Raw genomic sequence first — 27,329 nt, 5'->3', positions numbered from 1 at the left:
ACACCAACAGAACATTTCATATGCACCAAAGTAGTTCATCCAAACTAACCAAACAGTTATAAACGAGTTTGGTTAAACAAGTTATATACTGATGTTTGGGTTTTTATCCGCCTTATTTTTCCCGTAAGAGTGGGGACACCATTTGTAAGTTTTGTGTGTCTAGCTTCCGTTCTCTTCCACATCCAGCTATTTTTAACTGTACAAAACAGCTCGTTTTGCTGCTTGATACTGCAAATTGATGTGTTGTACCATATTATTTTAATGTAATATCTTAATTATGAACTCTTTATAGCACAAACAGTTTTTCTGCACGTTGTTATTCTTCTCGTTATTTCCCCTTTAGCGGGTAATCTCACCTAAGTAAGGCTTACTGCTGCGTTTGTTGAAAAATAAGATGGATATGCTGTTATTTATTTATGTATTATTTATTTATTAACTAGGTCAAACCATTTACTCTGAATTTAGTTAATTTTTCTCTTTTGTTTGGTTCAGAGTGTCGGTATTTCATTTCCATTTCCATAACAAAATATGTTTTATATAATGTATAAATCAGTTTTTAAGCATAAAAGTTTTTTTTTTTCTAAGAAATTAACTTTTTTATTTAGCAAGTATGATTATAAAGATGTTTAAAGCTTTGCTATCACAGGAATAAATTATATTTTAAAAATATATTAAAATAGAAAACTGTTTTTAATTGTAATATTATTGTATTGTAATATATGGAATATATTATAATTTTACAGATTTTTTATTTTTAAATAAATGCAGCCTCGAGAGCATTTTGTTTTAAAAACATTTTTAATTTTGAAATGTTTCTTTTGAACAGTAGTGTACACTGCCATTCAAAAATTTTGAAATAGGTAAGATTTGTAATGTTTTTTTAAAGAAGTTTCTTATGCTTATCAAGGCTGCATTTATTTGACCAAAAGTCTAGGAAAAAACTAATATTTTGAAATATTATTGCAATGTAAAGTAACTGTTTTCTATGTAAATATATTTTAAAATGTAATTTATGCTTGTGATGCAAAGCTGAATTTTCAGCATCAGTACTTCAGTCTTCAGTGTCACAATGACACTAAGTAAAGTAACATAAGTAGCATGGCAAGATATGAGACTTATAATACACAATAACTATGAGAAATATTCAGTTGTATCTTAAGTGGATGCAACATGTTCATTGTGTGTTATAAATCATCATACTCTTAAAAGCTATAACCACAAATAAGTAAATATTATAACACATTAAAACTGTTCTTATGAGTATTCATGAGATTATACAACATATTATTAGGTTTTTTATAATGCGTTCATTATTATGCCTTAAAGGGGTCATCGGATGCCCATTTTCCACAAGTTTATATTATTCTTTAGGGTCTTAATGAAAAGTCTATAATATACTTTGGTTAAAAATTCTCAATGGTTGTGTAAAACAACACCCTTTTTACCTTTTCAAATTCAGCTCTGCAAAAATCATCCCATTCTGATGGATTTATGAGGAAAGCTGATTGCAGAGATTCATAAAAAACCCTTATACTTACTTCTGCTGTAGGTGAAGCTGGATCATGAATAATTTGCATGAACATAGAGACATTTATGTAGATCGGGAGGCGTGTTCCCTTCACAAACAAACGTAATCCACTGCATCTTCAGTGGCTCTGATGTCGGGAGTAAATGACGACCACTATGTTCATTATTACATCCAGCAACACAACACCTCAATCACTTGATCAGAGATATTCTTGTCTAACTTACATCCCTGCTCCGGCATCAAAACAGTGGAGGTCGGACTGTTACAACTTATTTAAGGCAGGTCTGAGGTAAGACGCTCATGTCAATCAACTATCGTGGGAGCGGCCTCTGTCGGTGTGAGAATCACAGATTAATTAAAAACCACTGCATGGATTTTTAACATTATAGAGTAGATGTGTACATACAATGCCAACACACATTAATGTTCAAACAACATGTAAAAGTGAACTTTGCATCCGATGACCCCTTTAAGAATACCCTTATAATGTATTATAAATACAGGCTTTATAGAAAGTGTTACCGAGAATTCTCTAAAAAACATTAAAAATCTTGCTGATCCCAGAACGTTTGACTGGCAGTAATTATAGAAGTAATTGCAAGACATCTTAGGTATCATAGTGATTATAACAATGTTATTACAGCAAATTTGAACACGCTTTGGTATAAAGTCTAAAATGTTAAGAATAACTACAATATTCTTCACAAACCAACTCATCTAAAGTGTCAGTCCACAATCATTTTATAGCTTTATACTATTACTCATGTCAACAATTTGAGTCTTTTTATATTTTTGGGAAATTTTGGAAAAAGGAAAAGTTTCAAAAGTCTAAAAATAGCTGGTAACACTTTACAATAAGGTTCATTAGTTAACATTAGTTGTGCCTTCTACAGCATTTATTAATCTTGGTTAATGTTAATTGCAGCGTTTACTAATGCATTATTTCAATAATGCAATAACATTAGCGAATGCAATGTGACCTAACATGAACAAACAACGAACAACTGTATTTTATTAACTAACATCAACAAAGATGAATAAATACTGTAATGTATTGTTCATTGTTCGTTTGTGTTAGTTAATACATTAACTAATGTTAACAAATGGCATCTTATTGTAAAGTGTTACCAAATAACTTGTGTAACATGTTTGTAACAAACACATTAGTCACATTGTATTAGCTTGAGGACATTTAAATCATCTTTAAGTGGTATGTTTAGTTTTTTCTTTGCTTTGAGGGACTTTAAATGTCTGTGGGTGTTTAATAGTAGTGAAACGAAATCCCCTCCGTCCCACAGTCTTCTACTTTGGCTGGACCGTCCTCACTGAAGTTATTGACACATGCTTTGTCTGTGTGAGAAGCGTTTCTAGAGGGGCGTTGGTGACTAGCCTTGAACATGCGCCAAGCTAGTGTGTTCTCAAATGGCTTTGGCTAGACTAGTATTAACCTTGTAACGTCCCGCTCGGTAATTACAAGGCACCGGTGTGAACTTATCCCCCTTTAACAGTCTTTTTACTGTTTCATGAACCTGGATATTTTTTTCCAGGTTCAGCATTGGTCTTTCTCTCACAGAATGGATGAGAAGCAATTTGGGGTCGTCGATCACACGAGACTATTATTCCTGAGACAAATTTTTAAAATAACAGACAATGAATTGATGCTATTTTTACACATATTGACCGAGCTGGAATGAAATGTGTTATTCTTTTTTAAATTGTTGACATGCCAACATGACAATAACATGCTACTGAATAGAATATATAAAGAAGTTTGGTTTGAATGGGCAGCTTAAGTAGAGCATTTTGAAAGCATAGTCTAGCTACGGGCCTGAGGCGGTTTCATTTATGGCAGCCCTGAAGACACATTGTGAGAGGCGACTGATCTTTGTGACACTCTAAATGCTTCATTAAAGGAGGTCAGACTTTCGTGAGGTGTTGTTATACAGCAGAGTAGTTTTCTGAACCCCTTTTCTGTAGCTGAGCACATACCTGCTTTCCAGCAAAGACAACACAGATACTTTTTTTTAAGAATCAGTGGAAAGAGCAGAACCTTTTTAAGAAAGGTTCATGACATTTCTTTTCAATTTGAAATGTGAAGTTCAAAATGTTCAGACAGTCAAATCATGATTACTATTTTTTTATAACGTGAATTTTACTATAAAAAATTTCAATTTTTAATGCCCTTCAAAACTTTAGAATTATGTAAGGTAAGATTTTTATTAAGGCTTCATTTTATCAGATATACAGTAAAAACAGTAATATTGTGAAATATTATTACAGTTTATTGTTCAATTAAATGTTTTCTATTTGAATATGTTTAAAAATGAAAATTATTCCTGTTGGCAAAGCTGAATTTTCAGCAGTCATTATACTCTAGTCTTCAGTGTCACATGATTCTTCAGAAATCATTTTAATATGCTGATCTGGTGCTGTTTAATATTTTTTGTGGAAACTGATTTTTTTTTTCAGGATTCTCTGATTAATAGATGTTCAAAGGAACAGTGTTTATTTCAAAAATAAAAATCTAAAAATCCTTTGTAAAATCATAAAATGTTTCAACTGTCATGATCAATTTAATGAAGCCTTGCTGAATAAATATATTAATTTATAAAGAAAAACATTTTAAATGGTAGTGTATGCTAAAAAAAAAAATAAATAAATAAAAAAATTTAAAGTACACTACCAGTCAAAAGTTTTGGAACAGTAAGATTTTTTTTGTTTGTTTTTTAAATAAGTATTTTCTATTCACCAAGCCTGCATTTATTTGATCTAAAATATGGCAAAAACAGTAACATTTTGAAATTTTACTACTTTAAATAACTGTTTTCTATTTGAATATATTATAAAATATAATTTATTCCTGTGATTTCAAACCTGAATTTTTAGCATCATTACTCCAGTCACATGATTCTTCAGAAATCATTCTAATATTCTGATTTACTGCTCAAACATTACAAACATTTATTATTATAAATATTATTATATTATTATTATAAATATTTATTCTTTTTAATTTTTTTTTTTTTTTGAAACAGCTGAGTAGATTTTTTTCAGGTTTCTTTAATTCAAAGTTCAGAAGAACAGCATTTATCTGAAATAGAAATCTTTTGTATCATTATAAATGTCTTTATCATCACATCATTTTAAAGCATTGCTACAAAAGCTTTTTATTTCAGATAAATGCTGATCTATGGATCTTTCTATTCATCAAAGAATCTGAGGAAAAAAATGTACTTGACTGTTTCAAATATTAATGATAAAGTTTCTTGAACAGCAAATCAACATATTAGTATGCTTTCTAAAGGATCATGTGTTTGTGGTAATGATGCTAAAAATTTAGCTTAGAAATCACAGGAATACATTTCATTTTAAAATATCTTCAAATAGAAAGCAGTTATTTTAAATAGTAAAAATGTTTCAAAATTTTACTGGTTTTGCTGTACTTTGGATCAAATAAATGGAGGCTTGGTGAGCAGAGGAGACTTCTTTAAAAAACTATTTTTGGTAGTGTATCTAAGGTCATTTAGACCTCGATGTGATGTGTCTTCTTGATAGTCCACAAAGCTGGAAATCATTCAGGTTGGGTTTAAAGCATCAGCTTTTGACTTGAGGTCATGGATGAAGTGTTAGCTCGGTCAACTCATTGGCATTTTTTGTAAATATCTATGTTTCACATTGTCCTCTGTAAATTCTGTCCTTGAAATTTTGTATCTTTCCCCATCCAGTTCACAGAGAAGCATTTTATTCCGTCCGAACCGCACACTAGATCAGATTTACAAAATGGTGTGACGTTTATCATGCCTCGTTACACAACAGGATTTCATTTCCTCCGGTGAGCTGCAGCTGCTGTGATGTTGTTGTGCTGTGAAACAGGAGAAGTGTGTGTCTGTGCTGAGGCTCAGTGACGCCTTTCCACTGCTTTCACACACTTAGGCACAATTTCCAGCACGGCTTAGAGCTCTTCATGGGGTTAAATCTTCCCGGACACAAGATGAAACTTTATTCCTTTATTTTCTCCTTCTTTTTTTTTTTTTTTACTCTGTTCTTCACCTGACCCTGGTCTGCAATAGAGAATGACACACACTGTACACTCCATTTCAAGACTGTGTTTGAGAAGCGTTTTAAAAACGTGTTACTATGGACTGTCATTGTGTTTTGTGAATGGAAGAGCTTTGTGGAATGTTGTTGAGACGTTTCAGATTTAGCTTTGAATCTTTGAGGTCCATTGAAAGCTGCGAAGATGTCTGTAATGTCACACATTGTGAATCTGGTGAACAGTGATGTTAAATGTGGGTTAAGCTACTGTTGTTCATGAAACTTTTTTGTAGTGGACTAGCTGTATACTAAAGCCCATAGAGTCAATATCAGAGACGTTTCTGTTAAAGAATGTATTTATAGGTGAAGTATTTTTTTAGAGCTACAAAACGCTTAGTCGCAATTAATCGATTCAAAATATTAGTTTATGTTTACATACTATAAGTGTGTGTACTGTGTATATTTATTAAGTATATATAAATACACACATACATGTATATATTAAGGAAATATATGTTAGATTTATATGTAAAATATTAATATTTAATATAAATTATACAAGTGTTTACATACAAATATTTTTTAAAATATATACATATTTATGTGGTGTTTACAGTGTATATATACATAATAAATATACACAGTACACACACAAAGTATGTAAACATAAACCTTTATTTTCAATCGATTAATCGCGACTAATCTGTCAGAGTTCTGTGTGCCATTTGGACTGTTTATGTTTGTTTTTCCCATTGTGCCCATATTTGGTTCTTCCTGTCCTCATTTTGTCCTGATTAGTTTATTTACTACACCTGTCTGTGTCTTAATCACCACCCTTTATAAGTCTGCTTGTGATTTGAGTTTGCTGTCGGTCCTTGACGTTATTTGGATGTGTGTGGATTATCGTTCTGTTCCTGCCTGTTCCTGCCTGTTCCTGCCTGTTCCTGCCTGTTCCTGCCTGTTCCTACTAAGAGTTATATTAAATTGTTATTTGTATCGTATCTCGTCTCTCGACTCATCTATCCAGCACGTACCGTGACAGAAGGACCGACCCTACAGTTTATCCCCGGCGTTTCCCTGCTTTATTTTTTCCGTTTTTTTTTTCTCAGTGTTTGTTTTTTTGTTTTTCGTTATGGATAACCCTGCTGTCCTCCTCCTTCTCCTGGAGCAGGGGAATCGCTCTCTCGTGGACCACACTAGAGACTTTGTCCACCTCGTACCACTCACACACTTCCCGGACAGCAGCCTTTGCACATTTTACCGTGCAGGACTGAACATCGCCACGAAAGCGCAGCTGTCCGGGGAGGGTCCACGAGAGAGCTTCGCCGACTACATGGAGTGGGTGCTGGTGTCCTGTAGATCTTCGTTGACCGCGGAGGATGACACCAGCCCCACTCAAGACCCAGAGCCCAGCCAACCAGCACCCCGACACGCGGAGTTTGAGCCCGAGCCCACCGCGGATGACGAGCCAGAGCCACGAGTGACAGAGCTAAAGATCGCCACAGAGCCAGAGCCCTACACATCCGATCAGGTGCGAGAGCCGGCTACATCTACCATGACGGGGGAGTGCAAGATGGAGCAAGTGAGGGCTATGGAGAGCCCTGCCCACTGCACCACTGCTGGGGGTGAGCTGGATGATAACTCTGGGGACTTGATTGACTTTTCTACGGAAGATCTAGAGGATAACTCTGGGGACTTGATTGACTTTTCTACGGAAGATCTAGAGAATAACTCTGGGGATTTAATAGACTTCTTTACAGAAGTATCTACCTGTCTCGTTATGCCTGCCTGTATGGAATCCCCACCCACCCTCCCTCTTCTGCCTATGTCAACATCTGTCTGCTCACCGCTGTCCCCTGACAGCCCCTCTGCTCACCCTCAGCCCACCACCTGTGCAGTGGGTGCGCCGCGGGTCTGCCAGCTTCCATCGGCGTCAGGGCTGGAGGATCCCTCATCTCCGCCTCCAGCCTCAGAGTCCAGAACTCCGCCTCAGCCCTCCGACCCTGCGGCTTCACCACGGCTCTCAGCGCCCTCGTCTCCATCGTCGCCCATCGGTCCACTAGCTCCACCGGGCTCCCTCGTCTTTCCGGCTCCGCCCTGGTCGGTCGTCGGCCCTTCATCACCTCAGGACTCTGTTCCTACGGCTGCGCCTCGTCACTCCGTCCCACCGGCTCTGTGGACCTCCTTCCTCCCTCTGGCACAGCCTCCATCCTCTGTCGCTCCGGCTCCGCCGCGGACCTTCGGATCTCCGCCTACGCCTCGGTCGCCAGAGCCTAGGGCTCCGCCTTGGCCCTCCGGATCCTCGGTGTCGCCCTGGATCTTCGGCTCTCCGTCTCCGCCTCGGGCTCCTCCGCCAGCTCCTCCGCCAGCGGCTCCGCCTCCGTCGGTCGCCCCCTGGAGTCGTCAGCCTTTTCTCCACCATGGCTCCTCCCTCCGTCGGCTCCACCGTGGGTCGTCATGATGGCTGTGGTCTGGGTCTCGCATGGCTCCTCCTGCTCCGGGTCCCTCCTGAGTTCTCCCTGGCTCCTCCCTCCGTCGTCACCACCCTGGACTTTGTTTATTGTCCTCCTCCCGGAAGACCGTCCGCCACCAGAGCCTCCTCCCACAATGACTTTATTATTTTCACTCCCTTTCCACGCCGCGAGGTCGCGCCTTCCGGGAGGGGGGAGTAATGTCAGAGTTCTGTGTGCCATTTGGACTGTTTATGTTTGTTTTTCCCATTGTGCCCATATTTGGTTCTTCCTGTCCTCATTTTGTCCTGATTAGTTTATTTACTACACCTGTCTGTGTCTTAATCACCACCCTTTATAAGTCTGCTTGTGATTTGAGTTTGCTGTCGGTCCTTGACGTTATTTGGATGTGTGTGGATTATCGTTCTGTTCCTGCCTGTTCCTGCCTGTTCCTGCCTGTTCCTGCCTGTTCCTACTAAGAGTTATATTAAATTGTTATTTGTATCGTATCTCGTCTCTCGACTCATCTATCCAGCACGTACCGTGACATAATCGTTTTGCAGCTCAATTTTTTTTCTCTCAATATAGATGCAGAAACCTTTAAGTCCGTCTGAGGTCTTCTTTTAAATGAGCTTTTTTTTTATCAGGCTCTTATGAAAATATCATTAGGCGTGCACATATAGTATGTAAACAATCTTTTATTTTGAATCGATTAATCGCGACTAATCGTTTTGCAGCTCAATTTGTTTTCTCTCAATATAGATGCAGAAACCTTTAAGTCCGCCTAAGATTTTTCTTTCAAATTAGGCTTTTTTATCAGGCTCCTACTAAAATATCGTTGGGGACGCACATATAGTATGTAAACATAAACTTTTATTTTGAATCGATTAATCGCGACTAATTGTTTTGTTGCTCAGTTTTTTCCCTCAATATAAATGCAGAAACCTCTAAGTCCATATGAGTTTTTTTTTTTAAAAGAGCTTTTTTTTATTAGGCTCCTATGAAAATATCACTGGTTGCACACATATAGTATGTAAACAAATTTTTATTTTAAATCGATTAAGCTAATTGTTTTGCAGCTCTAATTTTTTTCTCTCAATATAGATGCAGAAACTTCAGTCCGTCAGATTTTTCTTTCATTGGTCATTTTTGAGAATAATGCATTCAAAAATAATAATAACCTTTTATTTCCCATTACAGTAAATCATTGAATGTAAACACAGGATATGATAAAAACAATCATTTAACAAAAAATGTTTTAGAAAAATCTCAGACGGACCTATATATATACACACATATGCATATATATACATATATACACACACCTATTTATATATACACATAAATAAATATACACACACACACATAATATACATATGCATATATATTCATATATATAAATACACACACACACACACACATATATATTTTTTTTAAGAAGTTTCATTTGTTAACATTAATATTAACATGAATATACTTCTAAATCATTAATTAATATTCATATCAACATTTACTAATACATTATTAAAATAAAAAGTTGTTTCTGTTAAGATTGATATTATATTACAGTAACGAATAACAATGAACAATTGTATCAATTTATACAAATTTATACAAGCAATTATACTAACAATTTATACAAATTAGTTGAAGATTAATAAATACTGTACAAATGTACAAATGTATTGCTCATCGTTAGTTAATATTTGTTGTCAATTATTTGTATTTACTAACGTTAAATAATGGGACTTTACTGTAAAAACTATTATTATTATGATTATGATTTTTATTATTGGACTTATATGTGACCTTAGATGTGGGTGAGATCAGAATCTAGGCTGACAAACATTTTAGAAAGCACTGAAATCCTTTTAGACCAAGATTTTCTATAAGTTTGTACTCCATTCCCCAACAGCACTCAAAATACAATCAATAATCGACTCACATTTTTACTAGCTCTTCAGTCCCGCACGTAGCATATTTTGATTTGTTGACGTTCCGGTTCGGCGTTTGTTGACGACGCGAGGTGTAAATGAGTAAATATCTTGCTCAATTGCAGTCTCTCTCATCTTCTGGTCTGCGTTTTTTTTTCTTAATCGACGTACTATAAACATTCTGTCAATCTCGACGAGCTCGTAATCACGAAACGCCACGCTGGGCTGTTGCTCTGCCGCTGTTTCTGTCTTACTTATGTTTGCTTTTTATCGTGTTCTGTAACACTTGTCCTGCATTTGTTTCGAAGCCATAGTCAAGCAACACAAAACAACCTCTATTGACAGAACCACAATTTAGAGCCCAGCTTGTGTGTACATGTGTGTGTAAAACGCTTAATTTAGCCTGTTTTGTTAGTCATTTTGTTTATTTTTCAAACTGAATGATTGCCTGGTGGGGAGCCACAGTAACTTGTAATGCTGGTCTCAAATCTCTCTGTCTCTCTGCGGACGCCCGCCAGCACCCCCTCCACTCCCGCCGCGTGGAAATAGCTATTTTTTTCACAGATGTCACCCATTGTAGACTTACAAAATGCTGTCTGCTCTGCAACATGTAACTTTGGTGTATTTTGAGGGCTGTTTTTGTCTCCTTAAAAGGTACAGTGTTAGTAAATTTAGGATTTCTATAAATCAGTTAAGAGGTAAACAAGATAATGAACATGTTGTGAGTTGATTAGAAGCCGAACGTGGCACATTCTTGTGGTCTGTAGTTTCGCAGCACAGCTGTAGGTTTGTGTTTTCTCTCACTTGTTAACACAAAACAGTCCATTCACACTCTTTCACACAAACACATAAACAGACACAAACACTTGTATGAAGCGGACACTGCTGCCCTTTTGAACAGGCTGGATAATTGGCCCCATTCAGTCACTGTGTGTGTGTGTGTATTTGTGTGTGTCAGTATCTGTTGTCTGTATATAGTGAGGAGAGGATGTGGAGAAGGAAGTGATGGGTTGTTTTATGCCTCTTCATAATTGAAGAATAGCTTTGATTTCTCTAAAAACCTGCCTGTGTGTGGTGGAGACAAAAAGAGGACGGAGTTCATTGTTTGAGTTTTCTGAAATCCCAGATGCATTTTAGAATTGAAAACAATAATATTAAATATATTTATTTATTTATTTATTTAAATTATATATATATATATATATATATATATATATACACACAAGCAGTCAAAAGTTTTTGAACAGTAAGATTTTTAATGTTTTCAAATTTCTTCTGTTCACCAAGCCTGCATTTATTTGATCCAAAGTACAGCAAAAAATAAAAAAATATTTTTACTATTTAAAATATTTGAATATATTTAAAAATGTAATTTATTCCTGTGATTTTTAAAGCTGCATTTTTAGCATCATAATCCTTCAGAAATCATTCTAATATTCTGATTTGCTGCTCAAAAAACATTTATTATTATTATAATGTTGAAGATTGATGCGATTGTGCAGAGCAGAATTTTTTCCAGTTTCTCTAATGAATATAACAGCATTTCTCTAAAAATAGAAATCTTTTTTAATATTGTAGATGTCTTTATCACTTTTGATCTATTTAAAGCATCCTTGCTAAATAAAAGTATTAACTTCTATAATTTATTTCCCCTTCCCCTCCAAAAAAACTGACTCCAAGCTTTTTTGGTATAATGTTACAAAAAGTTTTTATTTCAGATAAAGGCTGATTTGTATCTTTCTATTCATCAAGGAATCCTGAAAAATTTTTTAATTAGTTTTAAAAACTGACAATACTACAAATAATAAATGTTTCTTGAACAGCAAATCAGCATATTAGAATGATTTCTGATGAATCATGTGACACTGAAGACTGGATTAATGATGCTGAAAATTTAGCTTTGATCACAGGAATAAATTACATTTTAAAATGTATTCAAATAGAAAAGAGTTATTTTAAATAGTACAAATATTTCAACATTTTTCTGTTTTTGCTGTACTTTGGATCAAATAAATGCAGGCTTGGTGAGCAGAACTGACTTTAAAAAACATTAAAAATCTTTTAAAAATAGCTTCTGATATATATAATTGTATACAATTCATTTTGTAATAATAATTTGATTTTTCTCTAACAGGTAAATCTGGAGCACATGGAATGAAAAAGACTTCAGGAAGGAAAATACTGACACACAATTAATTTAATTTTGTGGACAATTATACAAAATAATTATTATGGTGGGCAAGTCTATCTGGAAATGTTCATTGTAAATACTGTGAAAAATATTAAAATGTATTAAAAATTGTGGGTGGGCTTTATTAAAAAAAACGTTTATTTTTATTTAATGTTTTTTTTAATGTATAAACCATCTATAAGCACTATAGCATGTCACACAGGAATATAGTGCATGTGATGAGTCAGTTTACATGTTTACAATCTTGCACTAAAATGATATTTTGATGTGAATTAATTAATACGCATTTTGATGTTATGCAGTCAGGTGAGACAAACCCTACTGTGATAATGTCAGACAGACAGACAGGAGATGAAGTCACATCAAGCAGAGATGGTCACAGAGTCACAGCCGCTTCCGGAGTTTCAAAAACATCCGACAGATGCTGTTTTTTTCCTTTAGCACCTGAAAGTCACAAAGGTACAATACACTGTTTTCTGAATATAGATTCTACTAATAGTACTTGCTATTATGCGAGTGTGAGAATGTGTACCCAGGATCTCCTCCTGCTCCAGTTCCTCTTCTATCGCCATCAGGCGATTGTATTTGTCCATTCGCTCTCCTCCTCTCAACCCGCCCAGTTTGAGAAAGGACACGCCTGACCCTACGGCCTTTAAACACACACATACGGTGAGGTCCAAAAGAAAGAAACTGCGACTCGAAATCTAATTAAATGAAGTTTTTGGATTTTAAAACATGTAAAATTAAGTGAAAAAATATTTAAGATCTTTCATTTTAGGTCACTATTCAAATCTTTGAAATTATTCTAGAATAATATAGTTTGTAATGAGAAATGTTCTACTAAATTAGAAAAAATATTGGTCTTAGTTCTTTTGGACGCCGTCGTACATTTGGTTTGTGTTCAGCAGCATTAATCTAAAGTATGATAAAAATGTAATTTCATTAGCTGCATCAGTTGTTTGACTGGTATGTTCGTTGGCAGATATTCGGGAACCAAATGAATCTGATTTATTTTTGTATTTTCATTAAAAGACTTGACCAGAGACTACATGCATGCCACTGAGAAATGAATTCCCTAAAAAAAAAAAGTCAAGAATTGCCCTCAACCCACCAGGTCAACAATTGATGTATCGCCACTGGCTGCATCCAGCATCGTTTCTGCATTTCAGTGTGCAGATGGAAGAAATACATACTTATTACGGTCAATGTATTTAGACTTGGATGTTATACTTTTGCAAATTATTGTCAAAATGACTATGCCAGAACACACAGTGAGCACTCTCTTGTCCTGTTTGCTCATGTTTGGAGCCTACCTTTCTGCTCTGCTATGCTTTGTATAAGGTCAGAGATGGTCATATCACTCTGGTGCCTAATAATCACCCTTGAGACCCCGGGTGGGAGGAGTTTTGCTTCACTCCAGCGAGGACAGAGATTGGATGCAGTATCTGCAATCAGGCAGCATGACTGACCAATCACTGAAGCCAGCCTTTCCCATTGATCTACATCCTAAACTCAGAGACACGCTTTTAGTTCAAACAGATGAGCTGCATAACATATGGTACACTATTATTGCTTTATCCACCTTTTTCTTCAACGCGGAAGTAAGCCTATGGGTGAGACTTCCGGTTCATTATTTGCTATAGGAAAATAACAAGAATAACAATGTGCAGTAAACTGTAAAACTGTTTACACTACAAACCAGTGTGCTCATAATTAATACATTAAAATAATATGGTAAGACAACAATTTGCAATATCAAGGAGCAAAACGAGCTGTTTTGTATAGCTAAAAATAGCTGAACGTGGATAAAACCAGAAGCCAGACCCATAAAATGTACAAATCTTACGGTAAGAAAAAGGTGGATACCGATAAACAAAGGGGTTAAATACATGTTGTTTTTAATCTCACCTCTTTCCTGAAAGGATCGATGAGGGATGTGATAGCAGGATATTTATTAATCAGACCCTCGTACATGTCCACCAACTCATCTGGGGATTTGTGAAAGCCGGACATCACCTCATACTTCCCACGTGACTAACAGACAGCAAGAGAAACATTTAAAATGGTTACTGCATTGTATAAGACTTTAATTTTACTTGTTTTGAGTGAATGTGTAAATAATAGTTTCCCTGTTCTGTCTTCTTATCACTCACATAGTCCATCAGGCCATGTGCTGCACAGTTTATAGCCAAGCACAGGTCTGAACCCAGAGGCAATTCCAGGTTAGCACAAGCGTCTGTGACCAGATCAAGAGCCTGTTCAGGACGTTCAAACCCCACCTGTAACGCGCCCTCGTCTGATACACCTATCGGCTGAGAAAGAGAGAGAGAACAGGTTAGTAATAGTAAAATAGCATATACACTACCAGTCACAAGTTTTTGAACAGTAAGATTTTTAGTGTTTTTAACAAAGTCTCTTCTGCTCACCAAGCCTGCATTTATTTGAACCATAGTAAAGTGAAAACAGTAAAATTGTGAAATATTTTTACTATTTTACTAATTTGCTGTTCAAGAAATACTTTTTGTTATTATTATTATCAATATTTAAAACTTAGGATTCTTATATTAATAGAAAGATCAGCATTTATCTGAAATAAAAAGCTTTTGTAGCACTATACCATTTAAAAGCGTCAGTATATGTATATTTGTCTTTTTTGGGAAATAAATTCTAGAAATTAATACTTTTTTTTAGTAAAGATGCATTAAATTGATCAAAAGTGATGATAAAGACATTTATAATGTTACAAAAGATTTCTGTTTCAGATACATGCTGTTCTTCTGAACTTTCTATTCATCAAAGAAACCTGAAAAAAATCTACTTTTGCTGTTATGCTGTTTTCAGCATAATAATAATAAATGTTATTATGAGCAGCAAATCAGAATATTAGAATGATTTCTAAAGGATCATGTGACTGGAGTAATGATGCTAGAAATTCAGCTTTGAAACCACAGAAATAAATTCTTTTTATTAGTTATTTTAAATAGTAAAAATATTTTGGATCAAATGCTGGCTTGGTGAGCCAGAAGAGACTTCTTTAAAAAACATAAAAAATCTTACTGTTCAAAAACTTTTGACTGTTAGTGTATCATCATAATGAAACATTAACATATGGCAAAATAGAAATGGTTCTGAAAAGTTTCAGAGCGTATACTAGCTTAGGACCATTGCCTTAACTGTTACTAAAGCTATCACAGAATTTTTTTCTTTATACAACTATGTTAGTCAGATTAGTTTTTGAAAGACGTCTTTTATGCTCAAAAAAAGCTGTATTTATTTGATTTAAAAATACATTAAAAACAGTAATATTGTGAAATATTACAGTTTGAAATGACTGCTTTATAAGCTATTTAAATATGCAATTTATTCCTGTGATTATTTCAGAGCATTTCTTTGAAATAGAAATCTTTTAGAACATTATAAATGTCTTTACTGTCACTTCTGATTAATTTAATGCATCTGTACTGAATATATACGGAACCAAACTTCTAAATGGAAATGCAGCATTTAATCTTTCATCTTTACTTTACAGTTTGTGTAAATATAGCCAAAATGGGTGTGTAATTTGCATATTAACGTGTAATGATAACTGCAGAAACAATACATTTACTTTTCTTTTCTCCATAACATTTTTTTAAGAACCAAAGAGGGGCAGTAGCCATGGCCAAACCTCTATCTCTGAAAAGCCCAGGGTGTCCTCTTCTACAGCATGTTTGGTTTTAGAGAAATTGACGAAAAGCAAATGACAACAATTGCTGGATCCCAGGAGGCTATACCAGAAAATCATACGTTTGTGTGTTTACTGGGAGATGATAGCACAATGATAATCTATTACGCATCTTTACAGAAGCCATTCCTGCACTCCTGGCAGAATTCGGTTCCACCTGTAAATTAAACTCACCTGGACCAGCTCAGCTGAAAACCAGGGTATGTCAGAACTAAACTGAATCCAGCACCCCTAGCCTATAATGTTATGAAGGTCTTTTCCGAGGCTATAACATTAGTGCTGCGCAGTGCACCAGTAATAGCCTCCCATCTAAACATAAATATATATTTATTGTGTGACATGCTGTTAAGTGGTTCAATCGCCATTCATAAGCCCTGCACGTGATTGAGGCCTGTTTATTTCATTCAGATGGTGATGTGCAGATAATTACCCCATCAAAGCATCAAAAAAAATCCACACGTAATTTGTGTGCTGCTTGATGCCTTTGTGTGAGCCGGAGCATAGAACATTTTGTCCCTTTGTCAAAGAGTCAAACCCTATGAGAGCATCCTTACCCCAGCTTTATATGCAGATCCATTCAAAACTCTCCTCATTTCACACTGCAGCTCAAGGCCCATGCCAATGACCTGCGAGGCCAACACACACACACTGAAGATAAGCGGTATGGACACTGGAGTGAGAGCAGTCAGCACAGCATTAACACTTCTGTGCTAAAGACAGCCTACTTTACTTAAAGAGTGTTTGTTTGTTTAAGCGTGTTTATACTTCTCTGACTCTTTGTGCTGAGCTGGGCATGAGGATGACCTCCTCCAGCAGGTTGAGTTTACCCACAGAGTTCTTTCCACAGCTCAGAATTGTAATCATGGGCAAAGGCAGGTGCATCTCACTCTGAACCTAAAGCAGTTCTCAGGAAATAAGAAAGAGGGTAAAAAGTTTTAAATGCAATTATGCATAAAGCAATTTTGAAGTACACAAGTCTACTTGATGATTAACATGCGTGACTGTGTGTCTGTGTATTTACATACACTTTAAAAGTTGTCTAACTAATGCAATGTTTTTCTGATTTAATGTGCTTTGTTTTTTTTGTTTTTTTAAATTAAAGGAATAATTCACCCAAATGAGATAAAAACATCACAATAATACACTCTTGTGAAGTTAAAAGCTGCATGTTTGTAAGGACTTGAATATGTCCATGAAGCTTTTCACTTACAAGACGTTAACTGATGGACTGGAGCCTTGTGGATTATTCTGATGTTTTATCAACTATTTGGACTTTCATTCTGACGGCACTCATTCACTGCAGCGATGTAATGCTAAATTTCTCTAGATCTCTACCAGTGGGGAAATAAACTAATCAACATCTTGGATGGTGAATTTACAGCAAATTTGCATTTTTGCGTGCAACTATTCCTTTAGTACTTTTATTTAACAAGGGCACATTAAATTGCTCAAAAGTGCCAGTAAAGACATTTAGAATGTTAAAACAAAATCTACTTCAAATAAATGCTGTTCTAATACTGTTCTACTGTTCAAATAATGGAAGCCTGTTTCAGCCACTGAATAAAAAATAAAGAAAGGTTATTGCGACTTTTTATCTCACAACTGACTTTTTTTGCAATTTAGTTTTTTGAGTTAAGTCAGAATTGCGAGATATAAACTCACAATTCGGAGAAATTAAGTCAGAATTGTGATATAAACTTCTGACTTTTCTTTTTGCAATTGCGAGTTTATATCTCGTAATTTTTACTTTTTTTCTCACAGTTATGACTTTTTTCTCAGAATTGTAATATAATCTCACAATTGCCAATTATAAAGTCAGAAATGCGAGATAAAAACTTGAAATTCTGACTTTTTTTCTCACAAACGCGAATTTGTATCTCACAGTTCTGACTTTTTTTCACGGTTGCGAGTTTTTCTGCAAATTCTGACGTTTTTCTCAGAATTGTGATATATAAACTCCAAATTGCGACTAATAAAGTCTGATTTTGAGGGTAAAAACTTACCAATTCTTACTTTTTCTCATAAATGCAAGTTTGTATCTTGCAAATTCTGACTTTTAATCTCACAGTTGTGAGTTTTTCTGCAAATTCTGACTTTTTTCCTCAGAATTGAGAGATATAAACTTGCAAATGCGAGTTTGTATCTCGCAATTCAGACTTTTTCCTTACAATTGCGAGTTTATATCTCACAATTTTGACTTCTCGCAATTCTGCGAGTTATAAAGTCAGAATTGCAAGATAAAAACTGACTTTCTCACAAATGCAAGTTTGTATCTCACAATTCTGACTATTTTTCACAGTTGCGAGTTTTTCTGCAAATTCTGACTTTTGCGAGTTATAATGTTCTCAGAATTGTGAGTTTATATCTCACAATTCTGACTTTATAACTCACAGTTGCGCGTTATAAATTCAGAATTGCGAGACATTAACTCAGTTCTAAGAAAAATTCTAAGCAACAGAAAAAAAGTCAGAATTGTGAGTTTATGGCCTGGTTTTACAAACAAATCAAAAAATCCTGAAAAATATGAATGTATGTTTACATAAAAATACTAAGCAGCACAACTGTCAACTGAGGATGGTAATAATAAAAATAATTGTTTATTGAGCACTAAAAAAGCATACTAGAATGAATCTGCAGGATCAAGAGTGGAATAATTTGGCTTTGCCATCACATCGTTTTAAAATAGATTAAAATAAAAAAAAATGTTAAATTGTAATTTTAAATTGTAATCATATTACAATTACAAAATACATATGATCACAACATTACTGCTTTACCATATTTTGATTAAATGAACGCAGCCGTTGTGAGCATAAAAGTGAACATAAAATCTTACCAACCCCCAACTTATGAATGGTACTGTACCTGCGTGGCTCTGACTGATGTGATATGCCGGTAAAAGGGTTCTCCACGAAGTCTGGCAGCAGTTTTTGCCACAGCTAAAGAAACCACACCCACTGCCGTAGCCCCCGGCAGCCTCGGCACTGGGGTCTCCGCGGGGGGGAGGGGCTTCTCTGTACTATTTCCTTTTTTACCTGAGCACAAAAACATGGCAGAAGAAAGTGCAAGGGATGAAAAGGTCATTGAAGGATCTGCAGTTTAAAATGCACTATATTATCTTATATCACCTGAATATTAAAGGAAAGCCGAAGCATCAAAGTTTTCAGTTCCTGACTATTTCTCTAGCAAAAATGTCCAATAATGCTGGGGTTACCGAGATTAAGTGAGAAGCATTTATCTGAGTGTGTGACGTCAACATTGCGGCCACCGTGAGAGAAGACCCACTCCATGCAGAATAAAACAGCTTTTTCTAGGCCACTGATATGACTGAAGGCCATCATTTTAAAAAATGTTTTTCAAAAGTACTATTCATTTCTGTAGGGGTAAAGGTTTTTGAAGCAGAAAAGGTTACCTGGGGCACTTTTAAATCTGTATCCCTTTGATTTCTCTAAGATTTCAAGAAAGCTTGGATTCAATGAAAAGGTGAAAACAGAGTCAGCGTCACATAGAAACACATGCGATTCGGTACAAGCTGCTAATGTATCTGAGAGCAGCTCCCAGTAGGGTTTCTGTGAAGTGTGGACTCTTTCAGACTGCTTTTACAACAGTTCTCAGATCAGTGAGATGACAGCAGACTGCAGGAGACTGGCTAGAATCTTGTTTAGCCTCCTGTCTTTGAATATCATAGGGTTTTTTTGACTTGCTGCACTAAGATGGGTTGTTGTCCTCCTGTGGCACCCTCACTTAACCTGACTCTGATCCCTCTACCATTCTTAATACGTTACATCAGTGATGTTTTACTGTGCTGTACAGCTAAGTACCCTTTAAAAATGGCAAAACATTAAACTGTTTTACCTTTATCACCTCCTTTCTTGTCTTTGGCAGGAGCAGGTGTGGGAGTGGCCTGGGGCAGAGCCTCAGACACTGATTCATTCCTCAGTTCATCCTCCTCCTTTATGTTAAGACTGTCCTTGTGCTCCAAGTAACGTTCCATGAAGAAATCACTGCAGAACATAGACACACAACCTCAGTCGTGCATGTGTTATCACAGCAACCTTCATGTTCATTTGAGTGATGCTTGTGTATTTTGTATTGTATGTGTGATCACCTAAGTAGTTTGTCTGCATTGGTTTGGTCAGTGGGGTTGAAGCCGTGCAGCATTGGACTGAGATGCTCTCTGATCCACTTCAGAGCTGTTGTGATGGATAGATGTTGCTGGTTGCTGTTAGAAAATGCCTCCCCTGACTCCTCCACACCATCAGCCAGACCATCACTAGGGCCACTCATCACTGCACTGCACACCATCTGTGATTAACACAAAGAGCCACTGATGATGTGCCCCCATAATGAATTTGGAAAATCTGATATATTTATTACATTCTACTCTAGGCTTGTTTGACTATTGTTCAGATTCAAATCGTTTTAATTAGCTAAAATATGTAACATAAAATATGCAGTGTTATTTTGGTAATATTTATATAGTGTTCTAATGTTTAATATTTTAGCTTTTTTTATATGTTCAGTTTTCATTTATATTTAAAGATTTTGTAACACGTTTAGGACAGTTTTATGACTTTTTAATATTTCTGTATAACTCTAATTTATTTTCAGTTTTAGATTGAGTAATTTTAACACTTTAACTTAAACCTACACTACCAGTCAAAAGTTTTTGAACAGTAAGATTTTGAATGTTCTTAAAAGAAGCCTCTTCTGCTCACCAAGCCTGCATTTATTTGATCGAAAGTGCAGCAAAAACAGTAAAAATGTGAAATGTTTTTACTTTTTAAAATACCTGTTTTCAATTTGAATGTATTTAAAATGTAATTTATTCCTGTGTTTTCAAAGCTGAATCTTTACCATCATTACTCCAGTCACATGATCCTTTAGAAATCATTCTAATATTTTGATTTGCTGCTCAAAAACATTTATTATTATTATTATGTTGAAAACAGCTGAATCAAATTTTTTCAGGTTTCTTTGATTAATAGAAAGTTCAGAATAACAGCATTTATCTGAAAAAGAAATCTTTTGTAACATTATAAATGTCTTTATCGTCTATTTTGATCCATTTAAAGCATCCTTGCAAAATAAAATTATTAATTTATATTATTTATTTCTAATAAATAAATAATTTATTATTTATTTATTAGAATAAATAATAAAAAAAAAAAAATTATACTGACTCCAAGCTTTTGAATGGTATAGTGTATGAAAAGCTTTTTATTTCAGATAAATGCTGATCTTAATAATAATAATAATAATTATAATATGTTTCTTGAACAGCAAATCAGCATATTAGAATGATTTCTGAAGGATCATGTGACACTGTAGACTGGAGTAATTATGTTGAAAATGTAGCTTTGATCACAGAAATAAATTACATCTTAAAATATATTCAAATAGAAAATGTATTTTAAATAGTAAAAATATTTCATAATTTTACTGTTTTTGCTGTACTTTGGATCAAATAAAAGCAGGCTTGATGAGCAGAAAATAAAAAAAAACATGAAAAACTTTTGACTGTCTTTTTTCATCTATTATTTATTTATTTATTTATTTATTTATTTATATTATTAGGTTTGCTTTATTTTAATTACTGAAAACAGTTTAATAGTTTTAGATGTACTATTTTTTATGGTTTGAAAAATTAAATAATTGCCAGAGGCCAAAATATTGCAAAATAATAATAATAATAATAATAATGTCATTGCATGACATTTGAGCTTAAGCTTTTTAAAAAAAATAAACTGCTATTTCTTCTAAAATGAATGAATCAGGACGTTCATGGTCGGGACAAAATTCAGAATTCGAGACTGAAAAGACCAAGGTCTGAATATAACAATCTGTGCATGAACTGTTGGCCCTGGTGCTCATTTGTGCTGATTTCACCACTTGATATTTGTATTTCAATGTCAAAATGCATGAATTTCACACTGAAAATGCATTTCTTGCACCATAAGGGGAGCACTAACTATTCTCTGCAAAGATGAGTGTGTTAGCTGGGGACTAATACTAAAGCAATGATCAGAAGTCAGAATCTGCATCACGTCCATCACGTCCTACATCTCTCCCATCCCATCACCAATCGTCCCTACTTTTCTTTCCCTTTTCTATGTGCTGTTTTGCTCCCCTCCTCCTTTCACCTCTCTTCTCCTCCCCCAGCTCATGCCTACAGTCAGCCTGTTTGCTGTCCCAAAGTATTACTGTCATAATCTCTAAATGTGCCAAACTAAAGCAGCAGCACTCATGACTACAATATGGCCTCCATGCCAGAAGGCATTACGCTTAGCAAACATAAACAGAGTGATACAAGGCAAAACAGATGGAGAATAAGAGACAGAGAGTGATCTGATGCTAATAGTGGTTGGTTGTGAGGCACGTGCGTCACAGTACAAACACACACGCTCTCTCCTACTCTAATTGTTCTGTGTTTGTCTGTGTGCAGTATGAGTGTGAGTATGTGACCTAAATTCATTGTCACTACAAATTTCTCCTGCAAACTGTTCAGCATGGTGCAAATGGCACGAGGTGAAAGGTTACAGGCCGACAAGTTTACAGTTTCTCATAACCATTAAAACAGAGACACATAGATCTGATATCCACCTTGTTGCCTTTCATTTATTTCAGGCCTACTTACTACACCTAAATGGGAGCTGCTCTGAAGTGTAGGAAACGTGTGGATGATTTCAGAATGTACCTTTTCCTCATTTCTGATGATGCAGTACACTTCGGTTTGAACTGCTGTCAATCCTCTTGCGTCAAACACCTCTTTTCCAGTGATTTTACTAATCACTGGAGTATAGGAGAGCCTGGAAAAATAGTTCGCCTGAAAAAGAGCAGCAGGCAGTTATTGATTTCAGTTCATTATGTTGGTGTGTAATTACGGGGATCTGACCTACATCAATACTGACTTCATTCTGCTGGAATAACATTGTAAACCGGACACGACGCAATGACAGAATTGTCATTCATAATTCTACAACACAATTCTAAGATAAAATGTTTACAGCTGCCATATCTCAAAAAAAAAAAAAAAAACGTAGGTATGTTGTTTTTTTCCCCACCAAATAGCCATTGATATCATCCGGCTTCTGCCAAAACATCTCGTTCAGGACGTTTTCTATCTTCTGCGGGACGCCGTTGGAACGGTAATACTCTGCGGCTTTGTTCTTCAAGTCGTAAAACTCCTGGTCCTCTTTTGATACTTTGCTGTGGCTCAAGAATGCTTTATATGACATGTTTGTTTGGTTTACGACTGAATTTCTACATTTGTTTACAGTCCTTCGCTGTCATGTGCACGTCCTCGCAGGCTTTGTTGACGATCTGCGGTTGCTCGGCAACCTCAGATGTAACACCGCGAGAACTGAGTCAACTGCGTTTTTCTTTCATAACGCATTTAATTGGAATAAGTTCAATATCCATTTTGACGCTGTTGTGGCCTCCATAAATCTAACAGGACCCTCCATTCCTCTTAACGGTAAACGCTGAATATTACGGGACCTCTTGTTGCTTCGACAAGCCTTAAATTAATGCAATAATAAATCTGATAACGCGTTATCAGACTTAATTTAAGAAGAAAAAAACTACACGCGCTCGCAAACGTTGAGAGAAGAATTAGCACGTCGCATTTACAAATTGATATAGGCTAAAATAGTTTTGTAGAAGCTTATAGTAAAGCTTTTAGTTTTTAGTCATTTTTTATTTTGTTTTCGAAAAATATCATCCAACATACTTCAACATATTAATCAAAATATTCGGCCGCATTATAATTTGGTTCTTAGTGTCAGATTGTTGGTTAAGATATTTACGGAACTAGTGGATTTAACACTTACTGACGTTAATCTTACACTCGCGGCCCATGTGATATCAGTGAAAATGGCAAAGATTATTCTGTGTTCAAGAGAACGTCTTTGAAAATCAAAAATGTTGTCAGAAGTACAGATAGCTATATATAGATGTTTTAGCAAACAGCTATGTTACGTTTCTATAAAGCAGATACTAAATATCTCGAAATATTTTAGTGTAGGCTAATGGAAATCCATGAATGGTTGTACATGTTTAAAAAAATGAAACAAAAATTAAACGAAGAATGCGGTAATGTAAAACACCCGCCGCGGTCATAATATAGACATTTTCGTTCTGAAACAAAATTACAATCATCCACTTAATATAGAAAAGGCAACTGGGCAATAATTTTTAAAATAAAAACTACTACTACTAATATTAATATGAGTATTATTTGTCGAAAATAAAACGATAATAATAATAACAATAAAGTATTATTATTATTTATCATCAGTCTATTATTTGTAGAAATGCTATAAGGTGTGGATCTCCGCGGTTGCTGCTGCGTAACCCACTATGACTGCTATAATAATGTATAGGTCTATAAATTATTAACGTTTCTAATCTATTGCATGCGTCCATGTTAATTATTCTGCTAGGTCCCCAAGTGAAAGGGTTGTTCCAAATATAAGGTATTATTTGTTTATCTTTTGGATGGAAAGAATAGGCCTACGGCAGGGTGCCAGTGACCACTGTAATGTTAACCGAGGAGGCTTTAATTTTATATAGCTAAAAGACAGTCTGTTACAACAATCTCACAGTCTGCTAAAACTAGCATTAAAGGCAAGTTATTGTGTTAATTTATTTTCAAACCTTTAAATCGCGTATAAACACACAACGCGCATATAAAGTCTTGAAACTGAAGTTAATGTATTTTCAGATAATTCAAATCATTTAAATGTTTTGGAACATTTTTTGTTGACATTACATAATATTTTTAACACTATAAGAGAAAGCTGAAATGGAAATAAACGTGTTTTAGCTCATTTTCAAAATAACTCTGGAACTCATGGAACTAAAGCGCGTAATTCTACTTATAGTTACGCAGTTTTGCAAAGTCCAATACAAAGTAGTAATTTATCAGACTAATCATACTATTTTATTGTTTATTGTATAATTTAATTCAATTTTCATAGGGCTTTTTTCGAAATGTACATTTTAAATCTTGCTTTTGTTTTGTTTTCTAACATGACATTTACCTGTGGGTGCATTTTTCATACATTTTTCATGCAGTGTAAAATATTAATTAAGCACAAAACGATATTATTTGGAGTGTTTTAAGACTGTTTTATTAAATATTTATTTTGCAAGCACATACATCAGATTTTTCCCCCGCTGTTGACTCTTTTAATAAGCAGCTAATTTTTTCTGTGCTCATTGTGCCGTATTAATAAACCATGTGTTGCACAGTTTTTACTTTCTATATCCCATTTTAAAACTAATTTAATCCAGGGTGAATCTAATAACTGATGAAATCAGAGCGAAGCAGTGACAACGGCATAGTCCCTATCCAGACTTTTTTTTTTTCACGATTTAGCATATAGGCCTATATATGTTACGAGCAAATGTGAGAATTATTGTACATCATTTGCACCTATTTTATACATTTATTTATCTAACGTTAGGTAATTTTCCTCCAAGGTTATTGTAATATTCGTTTGCGTAAATATTATTTTCTGTGCTACAAATTAACTCGCGTTGCTGTTAGTTCAGTAAGGCAAAGGTCGGTATGCCTTGCCCAGATTAATGAGGAAAAGCAGCTATGGTACATGCATTAGGCTCTAGTATTCTTAGGTTTGGTTATTAAACGAAATTGTAGGCGGAAATTAACGACATCTTAACATAATCTTACTGTTAAAATAATCAGAGAGCATTATTCACATAAAGCAATCTGGAGTATAAACAATCTGTTTCTCCGTTTTCCAAATTAAACGCCTTTGTGACACGCGCTTCTGCTCGAGACTAAATTTAGGTTCACGCGGAGGTCAGTCGCTCCAGGACAGGAAGTCATCGAGAGGGCACCAGCGTCACTGACGTCACTGGCTAGAGCGCGTTTCATTGGCGTTTTGCTGCGCTTGGCTGGGTCGTGCAGATGGGGCAGACACAAACAATATCTGACACAACAAAATATGCTTGCTTTAACATGAACCGAGCCTCCATCGCTGCATTTCCGCATGGAGCAAAAGCAGTTTGATTTTAGAAGAACAGGTATCGGTATTGCATTTTTGTTTTTCAGGGCATCAGAGCATTTCAGAAGGGGACACACAGTAAACAGTCACATAGAAATCAATTAGGATGCAATGGACAAGGGAGTGCGTAACATCTGATGATGAACAAGTGGGAAAACACCTGCTCTGTTTTTCATGAAACAGGTAAACTTCGCTAAGATTCACAGAAACGACGTGGTTCTTGGAACATATATGATTTCAAATATATTTCTTGATCTAAAATCACTTTAAGCAGATATCTGAACATATATGTAGCCATTAGACGGTGCGGTCACCTCCGAGTTCAAGTTACTGTCGCCACCAGCCGGCCGTGTCTGCTCACTCTCAGGTTCAGTCTACGCATGCATTTAGTTTCCAAAACCATACATTTTCTCGCTTTTGAGAACATAAATATTTTGCATGGAATAAGAGTCACAAAATGCAGGTTAACTGCATAAAACGGCAGACAAACATAACATTTATTTAAATAAATCACAGATGTATTACATTTATAGCCTACAATCAGGCATTGATCTATAGAAAATTCCTAATTAACCATATGACTACAAAAATGCAAAACATAATACTGTAAATACTGCCTTCATGTGATTAAGAATGTTTATTGACTTACATTTTGGAGAAGATCCTGCCATAGACACTTCCTTTAGGACAACCTGAAAGTGATAGAGACAAACCAGTCCCATATCTCCAGCTCTGTACTGAATAAGAAAATCATATAATAAGCAGAAGAGAACGTTAGTCACCAAAGAAAAAGAATCGTAATACCCTGCTAAGCTGTGCCCACAACACCCAGATTAAACAGACATGTGCCTGTTTTGGGGCGACCGCTGGGCCTTGTGAAGGAGTCCAGGATTTTCAAGAGTGTTAAAGCTGGAAACATCCACATTGTCAAGACATGTGACTGCCAGTGGGTCAGACACTCCCAGACAGATTTGTTGTCTGTTTTGTTCCTCCTTGCAGAACTTCTTGGAGCCTCGAGAAAAGTTGGTAAATTTGGTTTTCATAAAGTTCTAGCAAGTAAAATGAATGTTTTATGAATATTTGTTCGTGCCAAGCACAGACCATCCATCTCGCGTTCAGCCACTTGTTGCTTTGTTATCCCGTAAGGCCAGTAATTGCGTTTTTGTCGTGCCGTCATAATACATTGTGACCTCATATAAGGCATGCATCATGTGGATCATAACAAACACGGAAAATAATGCACTTTATGCCACGGCCAGAGCTTTCACCAAAAGCTACATTTACATTCAAACGTTTTAATTGCTTAACTAATGTTAAACAGCTTGCCAAGGGTCCCGCTGGGTCACGGGGAAAAAGGGCCATTTCTACCTAATTAGCGCGTCTTGTCCCATCCTTAAGCCGCCAGATGCATCGCCTGATGCCCTGATTAATGC

The 27,329-nt window shown here is 35.6% G+C and overlaps 2 protein-coding genes across 5 annotated transcripts in view; one reads left to right on the top strand and one right to left on the bottom strand.

Moving 5' to 3' along the window:
- Positions 1–12,203, top strand: part of shtn1 (shootin 1) — a 36,803-nt gene extending 24,600 nt beyond the window's left edge. The window contains exon 17 of one of the 2 annotated variants that reach the window (XM_051133083.1): positions 12,082–12,203. The gene's annotated coding sequence lies outside the window, so the exon portion shown is untranslated. Of the gene's footprint in view, positions 1–5,253; positions 5,557–12,081 lie in introns of those variants that run through there. The other variant, XM_051133084.1, reaches the window with a different exon arrangement.
- A 94-nt stretch (positions 12,204–12,297) lies between these two features.
- Positions 12,298–27,095, bottom strand: eno4 (enolase 4). Of its 3 annotated transcripts, XM_051133082.1 has the most exons (14): positions 26,701–27,095; positions 26,546–26,588; positions 22,560–22,688; positions 19,971–20,167; positions 19,718–19,866; positions 18,728–18,897; positions 16,628–16,756; positions 16,417–16,488; positions 14,292–14,450; positions 14,047–14,172; positions 13,452–13,644; positions 13,250–13,296; positions 12,671–12,788; positions 12,298–12,582 (listed from the first exon to the last, which is right to left on the bottom strand). In XM_051133082.1, the coding sequence occupies exons 4-14, from the start codon at positions 20,165–20,167 to the stop codon at positions 12,515–12,517; spliced, it is 1,428 nt and encodes a 475-aa protein (XP_050989039.1). In that variant the 5' UTR covers positions 22,560–22,688; positions 26,546–26,588; positions 26,701–27,095; the 3' UTR covers positions 12,298–12,514. The 3 variants fall into 3 exon arrangements, with proteins under 3 accessions (XP_050989039.1, XP_050989037.1, XP_050989036.1); XM_051133080.1 differs by having other exon boundaries at positions 26,546–27,095; XM_051133079.1 differs by lacking the exons at positions 26,546–26,588; positions 26,701–27,095 and adding an exon at positions 22,927–23,209.
- Positions 27,096–27,329: the final 234 nt, after the last annotated feature.

The sequence above is a fragment of the Labeo rohita genome, chromosome 17, assembly GCF_022985175.1.
Source record: "Labeo rohita strain BAU-BD-2019 chromosome 17, IGBB_LRoh.1.0, whole genome shotgun sequence".
NCBI lineage: Eukaryota > Metazoa > Chordata > Actinopteri > Cypriniformes > Cyprinidae > Labeo > Labeo rohita.
The sequence above is the reverse complement of the archived record's forward strand: the minus strand, read 5'-3'. Positions and strand labels throughout refer to the sequence as shown.